This window comes from Cornus florida, unplaced genomic scaffold (genome assembly GCF_030987335.1).
Source record: "Cornus florida cultivar Cherokee Brave unplaced genomic scaffold, ASM3098733v1 CherokeeBrave_3.0.0_Hap2_Chr01, whole genome shotgun sequence".
Lineage (NCBI taxonomy): Eukaryota > Viridiplantae > Streptophyta > Magnoliopsida > Cornales > Cornaceae > Cornus > Cornus florida.
Genome location: NW_026775571.1, coordinates 13865082 through 13886914, shown reverse-complemented (window position 1 = coordinate 13886914; position 21833 = coordinate 13865082). Strand labels below are relative to the sequence as shown.

The 21833-nt window shown below is 36.8% G+C and overlaps 1 protein-coding gene across 2 annotated transcripts; it reads left to right on the top strand.

Moving 5' to 3' along the window:
• The first annotated feature begins 1516 nt into the window (after nucleotides 1-1516).
• On the top strand, nucleotides 1517-19858 carry LOC132291130 (probable enoyl-CoA hydratase 1, peroxisomal). 2 transcript variants are annotated; one of them, XM_059790265.1, is made up of 4 exons: nucleotides 1517-2046; nucleotides 3110-3392; nucleotides 4950-5056; nucleotides 9741-19858. In XM_059790265.1, the coding sequence occupies exons 1-3, from the start codon at nucleotides 1637-1639 to the stop codon at nucleotides 5052-5054; spliced, it is 798 nt and encodes a 265-aa protein (XP_059646248.1). In that variant the 5' UTR covers nucleotides 1517-1636; the 3' UTR covers nucleotides 5055-5056; nucleotides 9741-19858. The 2 variants fall into 2 exon arrangements, with proteins under 2 accessions (XP_059646248.1, XP_059646238.1); XM_059790255.1 differs by lacking the exon at nucleotides 9741-19858 and having other exon boundaries at nucleotides 1519-2046; nucleotides 4950-6110.
• Nucleotides 19859-21833: the final 1975 nt, after the last annotated feature.

The window sequence follows — 21833 nt, the reverse complement described above, 5'->3', positions numbered from 1 at the left end:
GAAATGCCTTCAGCCCATTTGACCTTCGCCCTTCAGCCTTCAGCCCTGTATAGAAATGTCTTCAGCCTTCAACCTTATATAGAAATGCCTTCAGTCTTCAACCTTCAGCCTTCAGCCTTCAACCTCGTGTAGAAATGCCTTCAGTTCATTTAGCCTTCAGCCTTGTGTAGAACTTCCTTCAGCCTTCAGCCTCAGCCTTCGGCCTTATGCCTTCAACCTTCTGCTTGTACAATTTAGCCTTTAGCCTTCAGCCTTGTATACAAGAACAAACCTCAAGATAGATTATACCATTTAGCCACAGGACTGATATTTTGTCATTCAAAGAGCAAACCACATCAACAATCTCCCTATTTCACCTTTTAATGACAAAAACCTAGTATTCTCCCCCTTTTTGACATTGAAAATCAAAAGGGCCAAATATCGGAGCCACCATGACAGTGAGAGATGAGATAAGCTTGAACCTTCAGTTCAGTGGATAGGACAAATTTTATTTAAGGGATCAAAATAAAGAGACAACGGACAAGCAATTATACGAGGCAATGAAACAATTTCAGTAATAGATAATGGTTATGTTGGATTAGTGAGAATACGGCTACTTCCAGTGAATTCTTCAGAATAAGCTCTTCAAAGTCATACACAGCATTTGAATAGTAACATATAGATGCTCAAATAATGAACTTGAGGTACTGAGCAACATACCAAGAGATGAAAATCAATTCTGAAGTGATACCATATACTTGAACCTACCATTTGAGAATGCTGCCATCCAGAAATTTTTCTTTGAGTTGAGAGCTGAGGAAGGACTTCCATTGACATGAAACAACAAACCACTCATGTTAGAAACAACACCAATCAGTGAATAGCAGTTGAATTTTAGAGTTCTTTGTTAAACCAGTCTTAGATTTTGATTCTACAACAACACGTGATTTTCAAGGACAATTTGAAGATTTTACCACAACAAAGACATATAAGTCTGTTCCTTCGATCTGACACCAACTGAATTCACACTCCAAGGAGGATTAGACTTGAAGAAATTTGACTGAAAAGATTTAAAAACTCCATGCTCATATGATAAAAAGCATTAGTAGAACATGGTAGAAGAAGGGCAAGTAAAGATTTTTCAGCTCACATCAGTCATTGGATGAGGTTGAGTTTGGATATTTCAAATTTCATAGAGGGATTTCTTGTTTGATTTTTAGACTCACTACACATATAGCAGAGTTTTTGGGCGAAGGGGAATTTTCCTTTTGGGGGAAATTGAATATTAATGCTCATACTGTGTTAAATAAATAAATTTAATAATACAGTATATAAAGAGAAGATGTGTAAATTACATGTATAACCCACAATATGATAAATACTCATTTAACTCATTTGCCAACTCAACAGTTTTGAGTGAGTGGTGCAAAGGAGAGGATTTTTGTCCTAACAGACTAAGCTCAGCCGCCCAAGGCATAACAATATGATGCAAGACAACATCAGCCACAACGCGCACACGCAACCCGAGATTAATGGATAAGGATACAGAGACAAAGACATGTAAATAGAAGATAAATACGAGTGTGTGTATATATATATATATATATACACAGACAAAACATACACAGTATTGCGAACACAATATTGAGAACCAAAAATGGATAGTTCGTCACCGGACAAGCTCATACTCGTGACCCGCGAACCAGACGGGATCGCCTACGTGACGATCAACCGACCCAAGTCGCTGAACTCTCTCACGAAGCCGATGATGACGGATCTGGCGACGGCATTCAAGGCATTGGACGCAGACGATTCGGTGCGGGTCGTGGTGCTTTCCGGGTCGGGCCGGGCGTTCTGCTCCGGTGTGGACCTGACGGCGGCGGAGGGCGTTTTCAAGGGTGACGTGAAGGACGTGGAGATTGACCCGGTTGCCCAGATGGAGCGCTGTCGAAAACCCATCATCGGAGCGATTGGAGGGTTCGCTGTCACAGCTGGGTTTGAGATCGCTCTTGCTTGTGATATTTTGGTCGCTGCTAAAGGAGCCAAGTTCATGGACACTCATGCTAGGTTTTTCTTCTCTCAATTACTTCTTTATTTTTGCGTGTTTTGTTTTTTTTTTTTTAGGTTCTCGAAGATTCTCAATCATTCAATTAGAATGGAGAAAGAAGTATATACATTTCGAATATGATTTGGGCTTTTTTTTTAATTAATTTTTTGTTCTATATATATGTGTGTGTGTGTGTGTGTGTGTGTATGTGTGTATGGGTTTTATGCAGGGGCAGTGTATCAGTTGTGTTGCCAATTATACCTGTTGGAAACAAAAAGGAAAGAAGGATATTTTACAAACCACATATATGGTTTGGCTATGGAACTACCAAGAAATTATGCTATGCTAAGTTGGACGTTTATTTTTATTTTTATATTTTTGTTGGATAGATATTTGAATAGTGTGAATATAGTGCATGAAACTAATGCTAGTTGTTTGATTATCACCAGTTTGGACATAGTTTGAATTAGTTTATTTTTGTAATTGTCTCATGTTTTGCTGTGACCATATATATAGTTTGGGAACTCAATTCCTAATCTTAAGAGTATCTATATTCTCAGCTTGGACAATTAAATGTTAATACGAGAGGGTTGGGATTGATTCAATGATTTTAGCTATTTACACCTATGATCAAACAAATCATGATTTCACAATGGAAATCTGATCGATTTCTGCGGTATGAAAAGGCGTCCGCCGATCTTGCCCCATCAGAGTTTGCTTTGCTTGGACTGCAGCGGTAGAACTTGGTGAGGTTCACCGGACCGGGCATACTCCTGACACTTCCCCAAGATGCTGTTTCTCTTAGATTTCTAAATTGCAAATCTTGTGTTGGGTTGATGTCATTATAAGACGCATTTTGGCATAATACACTTTATAAAAATTGATAATGTCAACATCTTTTTGCCCTGAATTAGATTAGGAATCGGTACTTTGCAGCATTACCAAGTTTGAGTTTTGTGAAATACTGTTGAGGGAAACATAAGTATTGTACTTTAAACATCTTGGATATGTATGATGGAATTTACGGTTCTTCTCTGTGTTCTTATTAGATCTTTAAATTAATGTTATGTGAACTTGTTATAGGTTTGGGATATTTCCTTCATGGGGTCTCTCTCAGAAGCTTTCACGCATTATAGGTCCCAACAAAGCACGTGAAGTATCGTTAACAGCCATGCCCCTAACTGCTGAACAAGCTGAAAGGTTGGGCTTTGTGAATCATGTTGTTGAAGGAAGTGCATTGTTGAAGAAAGCCCGGGAAGTTGCGGAGGCCATGATAAAAAATAATCAAGACTTGGTGTTGAGGTACAAGTCAGTTATAAACGATGGCCTCAAGCTTCCTCTGGGCCATGCTCTTGTGCTAGAAAAGGTAGTTACTTTTCTTATTTGAGTGGTTCTTTTGTTTTGCATAAAAATAAACCTGTTAATTGGATCATGAGTTGATATCAAGTTTACATGGTTCTATGACCACCTCAAATTTTAGTATTGCACATCTTGGAAAGTTTTTGATCATTTTTATGCATGTATTTAATGATCTTGGAAAATTTTAAATTAATGTTTAAACAATCTAGTTCTTATCATGTGTTTGATGATCTTGAAATGGGGCTTATTCACTACTATTAGAGATTTTACTGCCCTTCTCAATATTTGTGCTGCTTGATGCAGCAACATAGGCCACAAATTTAACTTTCCAGTCAGTAATTTGTTTTTCATATACTGCCTAGCTCCATAGGTACATTTACACATGCATACACTATACACTTATTGGATCCTGTGATTTGGTGGACATTTCCATCGCTTAAATTCATATTCTTTAGCTCCTTTCATGTTTTATTTTATTTATTTATTTATTAACCAGTGGGAGAAATGGGTGTGCTTGGTGAGCTTGATCTCATATGATTCTAAAGTTAGATGTCAGATTGCTAATCTACACCTTTATTATATGTTTCATTTATGTAAAGAATAAGGCCATATTGTAAATATGCAGTCCCTTTACCTCTATGAATCAGATCTAAAGCTTTATCTCTCATGGTATGACAATGGTTCAAGCAAATTAGTGAGTATAGAAGCAGTTGCAGCTGATACCATCTGACATATTTGCTACCAAGTCGTTACATTTAACTCTCTGTCTCTCAACCATGTAACCGAAGTTGCAGATACTGGCGAAACAAAAATTTCGTCTAGAGTGTATTGATTTTGATTATACTGACCAAATTGGTCCAAGATGGCGGAAACCAAAGGTGGTGCAAACTGTTGCTTCATATGTTCTGTTCTTTGGCTGAAACAGCATCTCTGCATGGAACAAAATGGAAATATAACTGTGGTCTAGACCAATTGCGTATATGTGTATTTTGTTTACAAAGTTTGTAGTTTTAAACATCACAATGGCCTCTGCAAACTCATTGTCGCCAAAGCATTGCCTTTAATGAACCAATGCTTTGCCATTCGTTTTTTTTTTTTCTCTATCAGCGGAATTTATAGGAAAGATGACATATAAATTGTGTTTAGAACTTAAGGTCGATCCCCAATTGGTATCTTTGTATTGAGTTCTATTATATAATCATGCTTTTAAGTTGCACTGTTGTATTTCTACAGAGACGGGGAAAAACAGAGCGTAGAATCTTTATAAGCATCAGCAGTGTGGATGTAGTTTGAATTATTTGTAACTGCTTATAGCTTCAGTGACATGATTGGCTTTAATCCATATAAATGAAAGGATCATGAACAGAAATGCGTATTGGTTTAAAAGAATGGAGATTTGGTTGCAATTATCTCACCAATATACTCTCTCTCTCTCTCTCTCTATATATATATATATATATAAAATGTAAAACGACATTCTTCATGATATGTCAGTGCTTTAGTAAATTGATACATTTTGTCTTCTATTGTGGTACTAAATTAATGCTGTTGTTGTTACGTTCAGGAGAGGGCTCACGAATATTACAATGGAATGACTAAGGAGCAGTTCAAGAAAATGCAGGACTTCATAGCAGGTCGTAGTGCAAAGAAACCTGCAGCGAAGTTGTAGATGTAAGCATTTGCTCATTTTACTCTTTGTTGTAAAAATAAAATTGTTCTTCTTAACGAAAAAGAAAAAGAAAAAGAAAAGAAGCATGAGGAAATGTCATTGATGCTCAGCATGAGATGTGAACATTTCATATATTATGCAACAATGCTGCAGTTTTGCCATCAAATTAGTAGGCAATAATGAGTCATAGTGTCATTGTTACATGTTTCTCATCAGTTAATAAATGAAGTTTCTGAGTGGACTGTTCCGCAGAAACATTGCGCATGGACTAAATGAGATTCATTTTCTTGGATATGGACCAAACAAAATCCACTCCTCATTGCGGCCTTTTTACCAATAATTATTTTTCACGAGATTTCGTTGTATGGTTAGATCTAATTATTGAAAAAACTAATAGTGACTAGAGAGAGTGCTAAGAAAAAACATCCACTGAAAGAGGCACAACTAGGTTGATGAATTGGGAAAGTGGATGGATGGATTTTGATGTTAGATTTTAGGTTCTTTTGACTGATAAGGGTATGCTTGACTTATAGTATTTCATGCAATTTACATTAATGATGTAGCACTTTCTTTATGATTTGTAGCACTTTCTTATGATCGATATTTGTTAATTGCTCTATATGATTTACCAACTAATGCTTATGTTTTAAACGCTTGTTTATAGTTTGAAATATGTCTATTTAGTGGATCTGGGAGGATGTGTTTTATATTGAACCCTAATAACTGTATATGTTGGGTCAGCGGAAGAGCGCAAATAAGAAAGCAAATATGAAAGATTCAAATAAATTCAACAAAGCAACCACACACAAACATAAGGTATACATGATTCAGTCAAAATCGGCCTACGTCCATGGATAAGAAAAACTTTCATTTTGATTCGTAGAGATATTAAAACAATAGAGTACCAACACCACCAAAGGCGGATCTAGGGGTAGCGAAGATGGGATTTAGCCCACCAAAAAAAAAAAAAAATTGGGGTGGGTGGTAGCGAAGATGGGCTTTAGCCCACCAAAAAAAAAAAAAAAAAATTGGGGTGGTAACCCATCCCAAATTAGCCTAATCCAAAGTTAGCCCACCCCATTCAGAAATGTTGGATCCGCCCTTGAACACCACCACTCCATGAGTCTATTTCCTCGCTACTAGCGTCATCGGTGTTTTTCCTACTCTACCAGCTCGCATACTATCTCTACCCGTCAACTCCCTCATGATACTACATCTCTCTCAATCTCTTAAGTCTCAACTCACAACATATGTATCTATTTATAGAGTTACAAACATAATTTCTTGTTGGATAATGATTACAATTTTTTAGAGACCAATATTTGCCAAATAAGAAATTAACTAACAAAATACAACTCCAAAATAGAATCCTAATTAGAATAGGAATTTGAGTCACAATTTTCAACAATCTCCACCTTGGCTCAAATTCCATCAAGTCAATTATCGCTTCCCATGGTGCTAATTAGGACAATTCTTATGTAGTTTCAATCTTGACGATACTCCTGCAAAATTTCGATTGTCCACATTATATGTTACTCGATTAGTCAAACTTCCAAGGCTTTACTTGGCTACTCGAACTTCGTGTCCTGTAACCAAGCCGATCGACTCCACCTACAACTGAAGCCCGTTGCAGCACATGTCGAGGCTCCTTGTGTTTTCTAAATCTTCTTCACCTTTGGCTCTGATACGAATTTGTTGAGGCACATCGAAAGCAAAAGAAGAAATAAAGCAATCACACACAAACACAAGATTTACATGGTTCAGCCAAATCTGGCATACTTTCATGGATGAAAAGAGTTCACAGAGATATTACAACAATAGAGTGCTAACACCATCACTCCACGAGCCTTTTTTCTCGCTATCAGCATCACTGGTGTTTTTCCTACTCTACCAATCAGCATACTACCTCTCCTCATCAATTTCTTCATGAGACTACGTCTCTCTCAATCTCATAAGTCTCGACTCAAAGCCTGTGTATTTATTTATAGAGTTACAAACCCAATTCCTTGTTGGACAAGAATTACAATTTTTTAGAGGCGAAGACTTGCCAAACATGAAATTATCAAGCAAAATACAACTCTAAAATAGAAACATAATTAGAGCAGGAATTTGAGACACAAATCCCAACAATTTCCACCTTGGCTCAAATTTCATTCGGCCAATCATCGCTTCCCATAGTATTGATTATGACAATTCTTTTGCAGCTTCAATCTTGACGATACTTTTTGCAAAACTTCGATTGCCCACATTATACGTTGTTCGATCAATCAAACCTCCAAGGCTCCACCTTGACTACTCGAGCTTCATGTTGTTAGAACATTTATATATATATATATATATATATATATATATATATATATTGGGCCATGTTGTAATTATGTATAGTTGGTAGGCCAGTATGTAATTAGCTTATTCTTGTACTTGTATATAGGCTTCGCTTCTTTTGTTCTAGGGTTTAATATATGAAACACAACCTTCCATCTCTTTCAATGTTTACATGGTATCAATGCATCAATCCGGCCATTGTCGCTGCTACCGAAGGCTAGGGTGTGTATTAGCTTGTGGGCGTGATTTGTTTGACGAGGTGCAGAGGACCTCATTTTTCTTTCCTTTTCTATGTGTCATCTTCATCTATCATCGGAAATTTCTTTTTGCGATCGTGATATTTCAGATCGACATGCGTTGGCGAGCTTGGTTTGTAATTGAAAATTGTTGTAGTCTCGCGATTGCTGCCTTCATCATTTCTTAGCTGTGTTCTTCGTCAACGACCATCTCTGGGTTATCGACGAGAAGTTTTTAGAGGTCGCCGTCGGTAACTGGATTTGGGTCTTGCCGTGTTTAGCTGTTGCTGTTATTTTTCGGTTGTAGTCGCCGCTATCTGTGTTGTTCGTCGCCGTCGCCGTCGCCTTTGCCAAAAGATAGAGTTGCAGGTCGCCATGTCCTCGTCGTTGTTGAGTTGCAGTTTGGAACTGCAAGTGTGAAGAAGATGACGGGTGTTTGGCTACATGAGTTAGGTAGCCCAAACCTGGTGTACTAAAATCGGTTTAGCAAAGATCCGGTTCTGACTCAACCCAGTTCTGCAGACTCGTATAATTGGATCCGACCCATATTTGAATCTGACCCATTTTGTTGAATTCGACCCAAAATTTCCTGTGGATCCGGCGGACCAATTTATCGGCAGCATTTCTTTGCCTTCTCTCTCTCGCCTGTGCATTTTTTTTTTTTTGTTTGAAGTATAGTCTCTTTAGTTGAGCATTCATCCTTGTCAAAGTCTTCAACCACTACTGCCTCTGAACTTGCTTGATTAAACCTTCTACTGCACATTTTGATCATGTTGGATTGCAAATAACAACTTTGAAATTAAGTGCTTCTAATTATTTACTATGGACTCAAGCTGTGAAAATCTCTTTAGGAGCCCAACGAAAATTAAAATTTGTTAAACATAATCCTCCATCTATAATTGCAATAGGGTATAATGACTGGAAACAGATAACTACATGGTTATGTCATGGTCATGGAATAGTATGGAGCTTTCCATTGAAACAAAGTATATGTTTTTGAACACCGCAAAGGAAATTTGGGATGCAGTAAAAGAAACTTAATCTATGGACACAAATGTTTCTCGCATCTATTCTCTATATAAAAAGATGTTTCATTCTCATTAGTCTGGTCAGAGCATTGCTGAGTATTACAGTGATTTCAAAAGCCTGTTGGATGGTTGAATCAATACCACCCCTTGACCACTGATCTTGAAGTTCTTAAGCGACAACGCGAGGAATTTTATGTTTCTATTTTCCTTGCGGGACTAGACACTAATCTTCAGAGTATTTAGGAACAAATCCTTGCTAGTGATGGAGGGCTTCCATCTTTGGGTAACATTTATGCTAGATTACTTCGGATTTTAGAACCATCACGTGGAACATCAACTAGGAAAGAAAATTTAGTTATGATGATTCCTTCTGTCACACCACAGGTTTCTAGAAATCATGGTAATCCCAGTACCAACTGAGGGTATGGAGGCAATGTGTGTGGTTCTCGTGGCAATGGTGGTCATGATAGAGGTCGGGGTCGTCGTCGTCGTGGACGTACTGATAGTCGTCACTATGGCCACTATGGGGGTACTAATAATTCTATTAAGTACTGTTGGGATCTTTATGAAAACCAGCATGGGCGAATCAAGTTGTCACTTCCTCTGAAACTATTTGTTCTCATCCCTCTCTTGGCCAGGCCATCCCACCTTCCTCACCTTTTGTAATGCCATCGAATTCATCTATTAGTGACAGTGTCATAGTATCTCGAGCCAAGTTCAGTGCCTTAGTCAACCAAGCACACCACAAGTCTGATGATGTTGTTACCTATGTCAAGTCAGGTAATATTACATGTTTTTCAGATGTACAAACTTCATCCTCCTCTTGGGTTTTTGACTCTGGGGCATCTACGCATCTAACGGGTAATGAATCTCTATTTTCTAATTTCCACAAGTCTAGCTCCACATCTTTTGTTACCATTGTAGATGGTAGAACTCATCCCATTATTGGTCAGGGCACAATTAAACTCACTACTTCCATTTCATTATCTTCTGTGCAATTGGTTCCCCAATTTCCTTTTAATTTATTATATGTGAGTAAACTGACTAAAGCACTCAATTGTTCTGTGATTTTTTATCCTTCCTTCGGTGTCTTTCAGAACCTCAAAACAAAGAAGACAAATTGGTGGCGGAATTAAAAGGAATGGCCTCTATTACTTGGATTGCCAGTTGTCAACTTGTGGTGTGGCTTTCCATTCACATGTTTATGTACGCCAATGGCATTATCGGTTAGGTCATCCCTCCTTGAGGTACTTGAAGTTTGCTTTACCTTTTCTTGAGTCGGTGTCTACTTTAGATTGTGAGTTATGTCAATTGGGCAAGCACCATAGAGTGTCTTTTCCTCCTCGTATTGATAATCGTCTGTCTTCTTTATTTGAATTGGTGCATATAGACATTTGGGGTCTTGCTCATCATGTTAGTAATTCAGGTTGTTCATATTTTGTTACCTTTGTTGATGATTATTCAAGGATAACTAATGTTTTTAATGAAAGACTGGTCTGAACTTATTTCTATATTTAAATTATTTTTTTTAAAGAAATTGAGGTCCAATTTGGTTGTATTATACGAACTTTACAATATGATAATGCAATGGAATATGTCAAAAGGTATTATTTCTACATTTTGTGACTCTCATGGTATTTTATACCAAACTTATTGTTCTTATACTCCTCAACAAAATGGTGTAGCAGAATGGAAAAATCGGCATTTTATTGAAATAGTTCGGACTTTAATGATAAATATGCATCTTACAAATGCATTTTGGGGAGATGCTGTTTTAACTGCTTGCTACTTAATTAATTGTATGCCATCTTCCGTTCTTAACTGGAAATGCCCTTATTCTATTGTTTTTCGTACTCGTCCCTTATTTGCATTGACTACTCGTGTTTTTGGTTGTGTGCACTTTGCTCATATATTACGTCCTGGTAGTGATAAATTGTCTCCTCGTGTTGTTAAATGTGTCTTTATTGGTTACTCTCAAACTCAAAAGGGTTATAAATGTTGGGATCCTAACACTCGTAGTGCTTTTGTGTGTATGGATGTCATTTTTTTAGGATATTCCTTACTTCTCTTCATGTGGTTCGTCTTTAAATACTGATTTATTGCTTCTGTTGCCTATTGTGTCTATTTCAACTGAGTCTGTCACACCACCACCACTTCAAGTGTATAGTCGACAACCACAGGAAACATCCCCCCAGTTGTCTACTTCCATTGAGGCTCCTCCTCCTGCTAATGATATTCCTATTTCCTTGCGCTAAGGTACTCGTTCTTATGTCACTGCACATCGTATTTCTAACTTTGTCTCATATAATAATGTATCGCCCTTTTTGTCCTATTTTTTATCCACATTGTCTGCCACTGTTGTTCCCAAGACTGTGCATGATGCTCTTTCTAATCCCGATTGGCGCAAAGACATGGTAGATGCAATGGATGCTCTTCATCATAATGGAACATGAGACCTTGTTCCCTTACCTCCTGGTTCTAAACCAATTGGTTGTAAGTGGGTCTACATTGTCAAATATCTTCATGATGGGTCTATTGAGCGTTTAAAGGCTCGTCTTGTTGCAAAGAGGTACTCCTAGACCTATGGTATTGATTATGATGAGACCTTTTCCCTTGTTGCGAAGATTTCTTCTATCCGAGTCCTTATTTCCATTGCCGCCAATTGTAACTGGCCGTTGTTCCAATTAGATGTGAAAAATGCATTCTTACATGGTAATTTACTTGAAGAGGTTTATATGGAGCAACCACCTGGCTTTGTTGCTCAGGGGGAGTCTCGTCATGCTGTACGTCGCCTTAAGAAGGCCCTTGGTTTGGAAAATTCATTGAGGCAGCACTTGCCTTTGGTCTTAAAAGATGTCAGGCAGATCATTCGGTATTTTACCAGTACACCAGAACTGGTTTTATATTTCTTATGGTGTATGTAGACGATATTGTTATCACATGTGATGATTATGATGGCCTTGCTAAGTTGAAGTTATTTATGCAAAATCGGTTCCATACTGCTTTGGGGAAACTCAAATATTTTTTGGGTATTAAGGTTGCTAGATCCAAGAAAAGATATAAGCTTATCTTAAAGGAAATATGTGTTGGACTTATTATAAGAAACATGTATATGTTAGGTGGTCGTCCTGTTAATGCTCTTATGGATCCAAATATAAAACTCGTCTGATGAGGGTGATTTATTTGACGACTATGGTAGATATCGACGTCTAGTTGAGAAATTAATTTTTCTCACCATCACCCGACTTGACATTTCATATGCAGTTAGTGCCGTAAGTTAGTTCATGGGAGCTCCTAGAGTACCGCATTGGAATGTTGTTCTTTGAATTATTCGATATCTCAAGCAGGCTCCAAGTTTCGGGTTGCTATATAAATCGAATGGTCATCTTAGTGTGGAAGGTTTTACAGATGCTGACTGGGCTGGATCTCTCTCGGATAGGAGGTTTACTATAGGCTATTGCATATTTATTGGAGAAAATCTTATTACATGGAAGAGGAAGAAACAAGCGGTAGTAGCTCGATCTAGTGCTGAAGTCGAGTACAAGGCAATGACTCATAGCACTAGTGATGAGTTGACATGGATATAACACTTTCTAGAGGAACTTGGGTTGACAGTTAAAACTCCTATTCCATTGTTTTGTGATAACCAAGCGGCCATTCACATTGCATCCAATCCTGTGTTCCATGAGAGGACCAAGCATATTTAAGTTGATTCTCACTTCATTCGGGAAAAAATATTAAGTGGAAGCATCTCTCTACTCCATTTGTGAAGTCTGAAGATCAAATAGCTGATATGTTTACCAAAATATTGGGTCATAATCGATTGAGGATTATCTGTTCTAAGCTGGAATTATATGATATATATTCTCCAGCTTGAAGGGAAGTATTAGAACATATATATATATATATATATATATATATATATATATATATATATATATATGACCATGTTGTAATTATGTATAGTTGGTAGGGCCAGTATGTAATTAGCTCATTCTTGTACTTGTATATAGGCTTCGCTTCTTTTGTTCTAGGGTTTAATATATGGAACACAACCTTCATCTCTTTCTCTTTCAATCTTTACAATACACAAACACAAGATTTACATGGTTCAGCCAAAACTGACCTACGTCCATGGATGAAAAGAGTTCGTAGAGATATTACAACAATAGAGTACCAACACCATTACTCCACGAGCTTATTTCCTTGTTACAAGCATTACCGATGTTTTTCATACTCTACATCAATTCCCTCATGAGACTACATCTCTCTCAATCTCACAAGTCTTGACTCAAAGCCTATGTATCTATTTATAGAGTTTCAAACTCAATTCCTTGCTGGACAAGGGTTAAAATTTCTTAAAGGCCAAGACTTGCCAAACAAGAAGTTATCAAGCAGAATACAACTCTAAAATAGAAATATAATTAGAGCTGGAATTTGAGACATAAATCCCAACAATCTCCACCTTGGCTCAAATTTCATCCGGCCAATCATTACTTCCCATGGCATTAATCATGACAATTCTTTTGCATCTTCAATCTTGACAATACTCCTGCAAAACTTTGATTGTCCACATTATACGTTGTTCGATCAATTAAACCTCTAAGGCTCCACATTGACTACTTGAGCTCCATGCCATGTGACTAAGCTGATTGACTTCACATACAACTAAAGCCCGTTGCAGCATATGTTGAGACTTCTTGTGTTTTCTAAATCTCCTTCGCTTTTGGCTCTATATGCCCCTAAGGGCCTGAACAACTGTAAGTACCAATCAAGTCCAGACAGTGTTTGAACTTGAGTGTAAGAATTACCTTGGTCATCATATCTGTCGGATTCTTTGTTGTCCCAATCTTCCTCACTATAATAGCACCCTGTGCAACCACATCTCTAATGAAGTGAAACCTAACATCAATGTGCTTGGTACTCTCATGGAACATCTGATTTTTAATCAAATGTATGGCACTTTGACTGTTGCAAAACACAGTCAAATCATCCCACTGCAAGCCCAAATCACCAACCAAGCCTCTCAACCATATAACTTCCTTCATTACCTCTGTAGCTACTATGTACTCAGCCTCAGTAATAGACAATGCAACTACGGGTTGCAAAGTCGCCTTCCAATTGATCACACTCCCATAAAGAGTGAAGACATACCCTGTCAAGGACCTTCTCCTATCAAGATCTCTAGCATAATCTGAAACAATATATCCAGCAACACCCCTACACATGTCGCTGCCTCTGTCATAAACTAACCCAACATCTGCAGTGCCTCGCAAGTATCGTAATATCCACTTCACAGCCTACCAATGGACCTTTCCAGGTCTATCCATGTATCTACTCACTACACTAACTGCATGTGAAATGTCTGGCCTAGTGCACACCATAGCATACATAAGGCTACCAACTGCACTAACATAAGGAACACGAGACATGTGCTCCACCTCATCCTTTGTCTGTGGTGACAATCGTGCTGAAAGTCTAAAGTGGGTAACCAATAAAGTATTCACAAGCTTAGATGCCTGCATACCGAAGCGTTCCAGCACTTTCTCAATGTATTTCTTTTGTGACAAATACAATTTGTCCGCTCCTCTGTCCCTCTGAATTTCCAAACCCAATATCCTCTTTGCAGCACCAAAATCCTTCATCTCAAATTCACCACTAAGCTGAGCCTTCAATATGTTTATTTTAGACATGTTCTTGCAAGCTATCAACATGTCATCAACATACAACAACAAATATAAATACGAACCATCTGAGAGCTTTATGTGATACACACAATTGTCAAACTTACTCCTACAGTAGCCATTATCAACCATAAAGGTGTCAAATTGCTTGTACCACTGTAGACTGCTTTAGCCCATATAAGGACTTCTTCAGTAGGCAAACATGATCTTCCTTTCCCAGAATCTCGAACGCCTCAGGCTGATGCATATAAATCTGCTCTTCCAACTCACCAAGTAAGAAAGCAGTCTTGATATCAAGCTGCTCAAGCTCCAAGGCATACAGAGCAACATAGCACGTAACACCCGGATTGAGCTATGTTTCACCACAGGAGAAAACACTTCATTGAAGTCCACCCCTTCCCTCTGTCTATAGCCCCAAGCGTGCCTTGTACCTTGCATCTTCCACCCTTGGAATTCCTTCCTTCTTCTTGAAGACCCATTTACAGCCCACAATTTTTTGGCTCTTAGGCTTCTTCACTAGCTCCCAAGTCTGATTCTTATGAAGAGATTCAATCTCCTCATTCATTGCAAAAGACCACTGTGCTGACTTTCCACCTGTGATGACCTCATGATAAGTACACGGCTCATCAATATCCTATGCCACATTAAGTGCATAAGCAACCGAATCAGCATGTGAAAACCCATATTTTTCAGGTGGCCTAATATCCCTCCTAGGCCTGTCTCTAGCTAACTATATTGCTGCAACTGTGCATTTTCCTCAGCCCGAAATTTCACCTACTTAACTATCCTCTAACTGAGCTTTCCCTAAAACAACCACCTCCTTCTGCAGAGTAAACATCACAGACTCATGAAAAGTCACATCCTTGCTAACAAGTATCTTATTTCCCGAAGCCTCTGGGCACCATAATCTGTATCCCTTGACCCCAAGTTGATAACCAAGAAATATGCATTTCTTAGCCCTCAATTCAAACTTCCCCTCATTAACATGAGCATACGTTGGACACCCAAATATTCTCAGATTACTGTAACTAGCAGGAGAACTAGACCATACCTCCTCTGTAGTCTTACAATCGATAGCAGTCGATGGAGACCGGTTCACCAAGTAACTAGTTGTTGAAACAGTTTTAGCCCAAAACGCTTTGTCTAACCCTGCATTAGACATCATACATCGTGCCCTCTCCAATAACGTTTTGTTCATCCGTTCTGCAACTCCATTCTGTTGCGGAGTCTTCCTCACTATGTGGTGTCTCACAATCCCGTGGGTCTTGCAGAACTCATTAAATTCTCCATCACAAAATTCCAAGCCATTGTCTGTCCTTAAGTGCTTGACCTGGTTTCCTGTCTGCTTCTCAATCAAGGTCTTCCACTGCTTGAATGTAACAAAAGCCTCATTCTTGTGCTTCAAAATATAAACCCAAACTTTTCGAGAAAATTCATCAATCAACGTCATCATATATCTACCACCACCATGTGAAGTAACCTGAGAGGGATCCCAAAGATCAGAATGAATATAATTCACTGTATCCTTGGTCCTGTGAGTTCATGTACTGAACTTCGCTCTTCACTGCTTCCAGAAGACACGATGCTCACTGAAATCCAGCTTCCCAATTTTCTGACCACTAAGCAAACCCTGCTTACTTAGAACATCCATCCCCCTCTCACTCATATGCCCAAGCCGCATATGCCACAATCTGGTAGTATCTAAATCCATATTCGAGTACGATACAACAACTGAACCCATGATTGTGCTACCCTGCAGAGCATATAAACCATGCTTTTTCAGTCCCTTAATCACCACAAGAGCACCCTTGGAAACCCGAATGACTCCACCTCCAGCCTTAAAAGTGCACCCGATGGAATCCAGTGTACCCAGGGAAATCAAATTCTTTCTCAGTTCTAGTACATGCATAACATCAGTCAGTGTCCTCACTATGCCATCATATATCTTGATTCGAACTGTACCGATACCTACAACCTTATATGTTGCATCATTTCCCATCAGAACTTCCTTTCCATCAATAGATCGATAAGAGGTATACTGATCCCTGTTTGGATAAGCATGAAACGAGCAAACCGAATCAAGAATCCACTCATCGCAAGAGTTACCGATTGAAATTGTGAGAACATTACCACCATCTGAATCAATACCTTCTACAACAGCCATACTTTCAACTTCAGAGGATTTTACCTTTCCCTTCTTACACTCTAGACAATCCTTTTTGAAGTGTCCTTCCTTGTGACAGATGAAGCATCTCAACACCTTCATTTTGTTCTTAGACTTAGATGACCTTTGCTACTAGACCCTCCCTTCTGATTCATTCTCCCTCTAACAAATAACCCCTCTACCGAACTTTCTGTATTACCCTTAAACGCCATTTTCTGCAACTCCTTAGAATTCAGAGTTGCTTTCAAGTCTTCTATGGACAAAGTAGTTATGCTATACATCATTGTATCGACAAAGTTCTCATACGAGGGTGGTAGAGAACACAACAGAATAATAGCCTGATTTTCATCCTCTATCTTGACATCAATATTATTCAAGTCCATGATGATAATATTTACCTTGTCAAGATAGTCTTTCAGAGATGAACTTTCGTGCATCTGAAAAGTGAGCAACCGCTTCATTAGATACAAGCGATTCACAAGAGATTTCGTCATTTTCCGGGACTCCAACTTCTGCCACAGCCCATCTACCGTAGACTCTCCAGCAACTTCTCGTAGAACCTCGTTACTCAAGCACAACAAAATCGTACTCCTTTCTCCGTAACCTCATCTTTGTCCTTGATGTTTTCTGGTAGTGCATCTTTCCCCATCAACGCTTCGGATTAACCCTTGTTGAACCAATAAAGCCTGCATCATAACCCACCATAGGTTGAAATCGTTTCTACCGTTAAACTTCTCGATTTCCAGAAACTTGGATGACATCCCTGCTTTGAACCGAAAGCTCTGATACCAGTTTGTTAGGTTAGCGGAAGTGCACAAATAAGAAAGATTCAAAGAAATTCAACAAAGCAATCACATACAAACACAAGATATATATGGTTCAACTAAAATCGGCCTACATCTATGGATGAGAAGAGATTCCACTATGATTCGTAAAGATATTACAACAATAGAGTGCCAACACCACTACTCCACGAGTCTATTTCCTCGCTACCAGCATCACCGGTGTTTTTCCTACTCTTCCCGTCAACTCCCTCATGAGACTACATCTTTCCCAATCTCATAAGTCTCAACCCACAACATATGTACCTATTTATAGAGTTACAAACATAATTCCTTATTGGAGAAGGATTACAATTCTTTAGAGACCAAAACTTGCCAAACAAGAAATTACCTTAACAGAATACAAATGTAAAAATAAAATCCTAATTAGAATGTGAATTTAAGACAATTTTTAACACTATACTTCCAAGAAATAATAACGGCTGTGAGTTATGTCACGAAGTGTGATAAGCCTCCTAGAATATGTTATACCTATATATGTTGCTTTGCTTTTGATAATGTGTTATACCAATCAATTTAAATCTCTGAGAGCCTTTGGAGATAAACAGTCACCAGAAAAACTTTTGGTACATACACCGGCAATAACCCCCAAGCATCTCTGTGAAAAGCAGCCACACGAGGAAGGTAATGACTTTAGAGGGCAACATCACCGATATGTTGATTAACATATATTAAAATTGGAGCATTTAGATAAGAAATAAATATTTTTTTAATTTTTATCTTGAACGAAATATTAAATCATGTGGCCTTATCTAGCTTGAAATTAATGTGTGATACCATATTATATTAGGCCTTAGCATGCTTTTTAACATATTTTAATTTGAAAGTAATTGGAGATATTTTGAAATATAGAGATTTTTAATTAATTTGATTAATTAAATTGCTCCGAGTGTACTATTCACTCCATTTAAATTCCGACTTAATATTCTTGATTTACATGCCATATAGTTTCACATATATTTGATTTAGAATATTTGGTTAAGTTTTTAGAACATTTCCTTTGATTAATTTCTTGTTTAAGATTTAATCCTCAAGATGATATACAACTTGGAATTTGATTGCGGCATGATGATAAATTAAGTTTTGGTATGGTAGCTTACATATATTAAAGTGGGACTAATTGCATGAGAATTACAACTTTTATTTAATATTTATCTTTGGTGAAAGTTTAATTTAAATAGATGTAACTTGCATGAAATAAGCTTGTCATGTGATATTACAATAGGCCTTGGCATGTTCCCTAACATAGGTTAAATTGAGAGCATTTGAATAAGTTTGAAAATTTAGGGATTTTAATTAAAAGAATTAATTAAAATCTATTTAATGGTCCCATTAGCTTAATTAAAATTTTAACTTGATATTTGTATTGGTCATAACTTATTTACTAATATATATTAATTATGGACCATTTGAAGTTGTTTTAGAATATTGGTAATTAAATTAGCATGATTTAATTAGAGTTCTATTTTGTTGTTCTAATAACCTAATTGAGTTTTAGAATGGATATAGGTGATGACCATGCCATATTCTTTAATATGTATTAATTTGAGATTATTTGGAATTGAATTAGAATTTAGGGAATTTAATTATTTTTATTTAATTAAATTTTATCTAATTGAGCCATGGGTTTAATTGTGTTTGAAAGTCGTTTCTATATCAAAATCCTGGACATGGACCTGTTGTATATTCATTTGGTTATGTTTTGAGTATTGGATAACATAGTTGTTTTATATTTATACTCGTGAGTATATGTTTTCCTTATTGAATATATTGTTGCCTTGTGTAATGATTTGCACACTTCATATTTAATATCTTTCATACATAGCGTGTAACGAATCGCATACTGAAGATTCGACATTCATCATATCATATTAGTTGTGGACTTAGAGCATGTATTGTATAGGTTTCCAAATTTGATTGTGCATGATAGATAGTTAATTATCTTGTATATACAAGATGATTCCCATAAAAAAAAAAAAGATAAGATGATTCCTCGTCGGAAAAAATTGAACACCCTGCGTACCTTCTCTGCTTCTCCAAAAAGGCAGAAGAGTGGCATGGATCAAGATGCATGATCGTTCAACAAGTTTTGAAGGCCCCCAAGCCTTAGCTATGTCTCTAACTGCTCTGTAATAGAATATACATAAGCTGCAAGGCACACTTTACACAACAGGAATTTTGGCCAGCTCCAGGAGCAAAAGAGTCGAGCCACAAGAAGGTATTTCTGCCATTTTCAGTACAATGTTTGATCATGGGGTGATCTGAACTCCAAAATTTTGGCTATCTCTATGAGCAATCAGCACACGAGTCTTTAGGCAACAGTCATCTGCCTTTTGACTAGATAGTTGTGGATCCACAAAGACCACATGCTGCACGTGCTCATCCATCATCATTATCTTTGTCTTTTATCCCATTTGAAGGTGAGAATTCAAATTCTCGGACAAGTGATTCTGGTCTGGTTTCGACGTAAAATATATTTTTTAAAGAATATATATATTTTTAAATAAAATATTTTTTTAATTTTATTTTGTTAGTGTTTGGTAAATGTTTAGGTCGAGATTGAGGTCGAATTCATCGGGCGGAGCATGTAAAATAACTTGTCGAGAATTGATGAATAAGTTATTTTTTTTTTAAATTTTAATATTTTTTTTCTTTGTAAATATTTTACGACAATCAAATATTAAAAAATAAAATAAAACGTCCAAAACAAACGGAGCGTAAAGAAGTGACTGTTTCTTGCCATTTAAAAAAAAAAAAAAAAGGAAAATTTAGTTTTAGAAAATTTTGTATTCTAGCTGCCTTGCTTAGCTGACCGGTATTAAGGTTCTCGAATACTTGTTTTCAACTAAAGATCAACTGTGCAAAAGATATAGAGAATACAGCGAAGACGATTAAATCACCTTTGCTCTTATCTGAAAAATGGGTGAATAATAAGGCTCCATGGAAATAGTAAGAAAAGAAAGGAAATGAAAAAGAAAAAGAAAAGTGAAGTAAATAAAATGAAAATTGATTTTTTAGTATGTATTTGATTAAGATGAAAATTTATTCAAGAAAATTTTAAAAAAATATCATGTTATAGTTAGATACCTAAATTATCCTTATTTTATAAAAATAGTAAAATAAAAAAAAAATTAATTAGTAGTATGTATATAAAAAATGATGAAGTTTTTAATTAAATTAAACCTTGTAAATTATTATTTATTTCATTCATATATGATGGAAAGTAACTAAAAATGAAAGTAAGTTAATTAAAACCCTATCAATGATAAAATTGTTGTTGGACTGCAATTTTTTGAAATCAGTAAAAAAAATATGATAAAATTGTGTAAAATAATGCAATGAAGTTGTTGGTAAATAAGAACACAAAATAAAAAGATATTACTAACGTAAAAATATATTTTCCCCATGTTTTATGCAAGAAATGTTTTGAGGGAAATAGAGGGTTACGAGAATTTTAATTTTTCCTAACTTTTTCTTTTCTATATAACCAAACTCCTAAAAAGTTTTAAAATTTTCTATTTTCTTTATTTTCTCGTTGATTCTATCTAACCAAACGAAGCCTAAAGACTTAATTTTTGCCTCTTTGGTTTTGTAGACAAGATAATGATGTTCGCTTGTCTTATTGGAAAATGCATTTTGCCTGAATGAGTCTTGCTTGTGTCCGAGTCGGTTTTGCTGATGCATTTTGGCTAATGAATCCTGCTTGTGCCCGAGTCGGTTTTGTTGATTTGGCATTAGTTCAGCTTAGTAGTATCTCCTCTACTCCTAAAAAGAAAGGTGAGGATTCCACAAATGTGTGCTTAAGTTTCTTGTGCTAGGAAGGGGGAATGTCTCGGACAGTCACAAGTGTTCGATTGGACATCCATTCCATGGATTGTGAGAATGAATCATCGACTTGACATGGATTCATTAATGTCTTTCAATCAACATGAGGTATATTATTAGAGATTTCAATAATCAGATTCGTGGACTTTGACATGATAGGTTGATTGGAGTGGTTCTTGAAAATTAACAGCTTGGTTTGTAGTTCATAAATTATTTCCAAAAAAAAAAAAAAAATAATGAAAAAATAGTTATATGAAAGAGTAATGATAGGGAAACCGAAAAGAAATCATCCAATTAGCATCAAATTTGACGTGTTTGGCCATTCTTATCACTGTGTTAAACAATTATTTTTTTAGAAACTGTTTAAGTAGATGAGGTAGACAAAAACACATTAAATTCGATACTTATTCGAGGTTAATTTATTGGTCTCCCTATCATTATTCTATATGAAAATATGGTTTTTTATAATTGAGACTCAATTAAATTATTTTCAGAGTTACAAACTAAGCATATCAAAAATTGTCGCACTTCAAACAACTGGTATTGGAAAATCTTTAGCTATATGAGAGTTTTTCATAGTACTTTTACAATTTTCATTAATCACTCTCATTCATAGTTCTTCGTATTGGTCAATACGCGACCTTTTTTTAAGATCCCATATCGGCCGCTTTGACC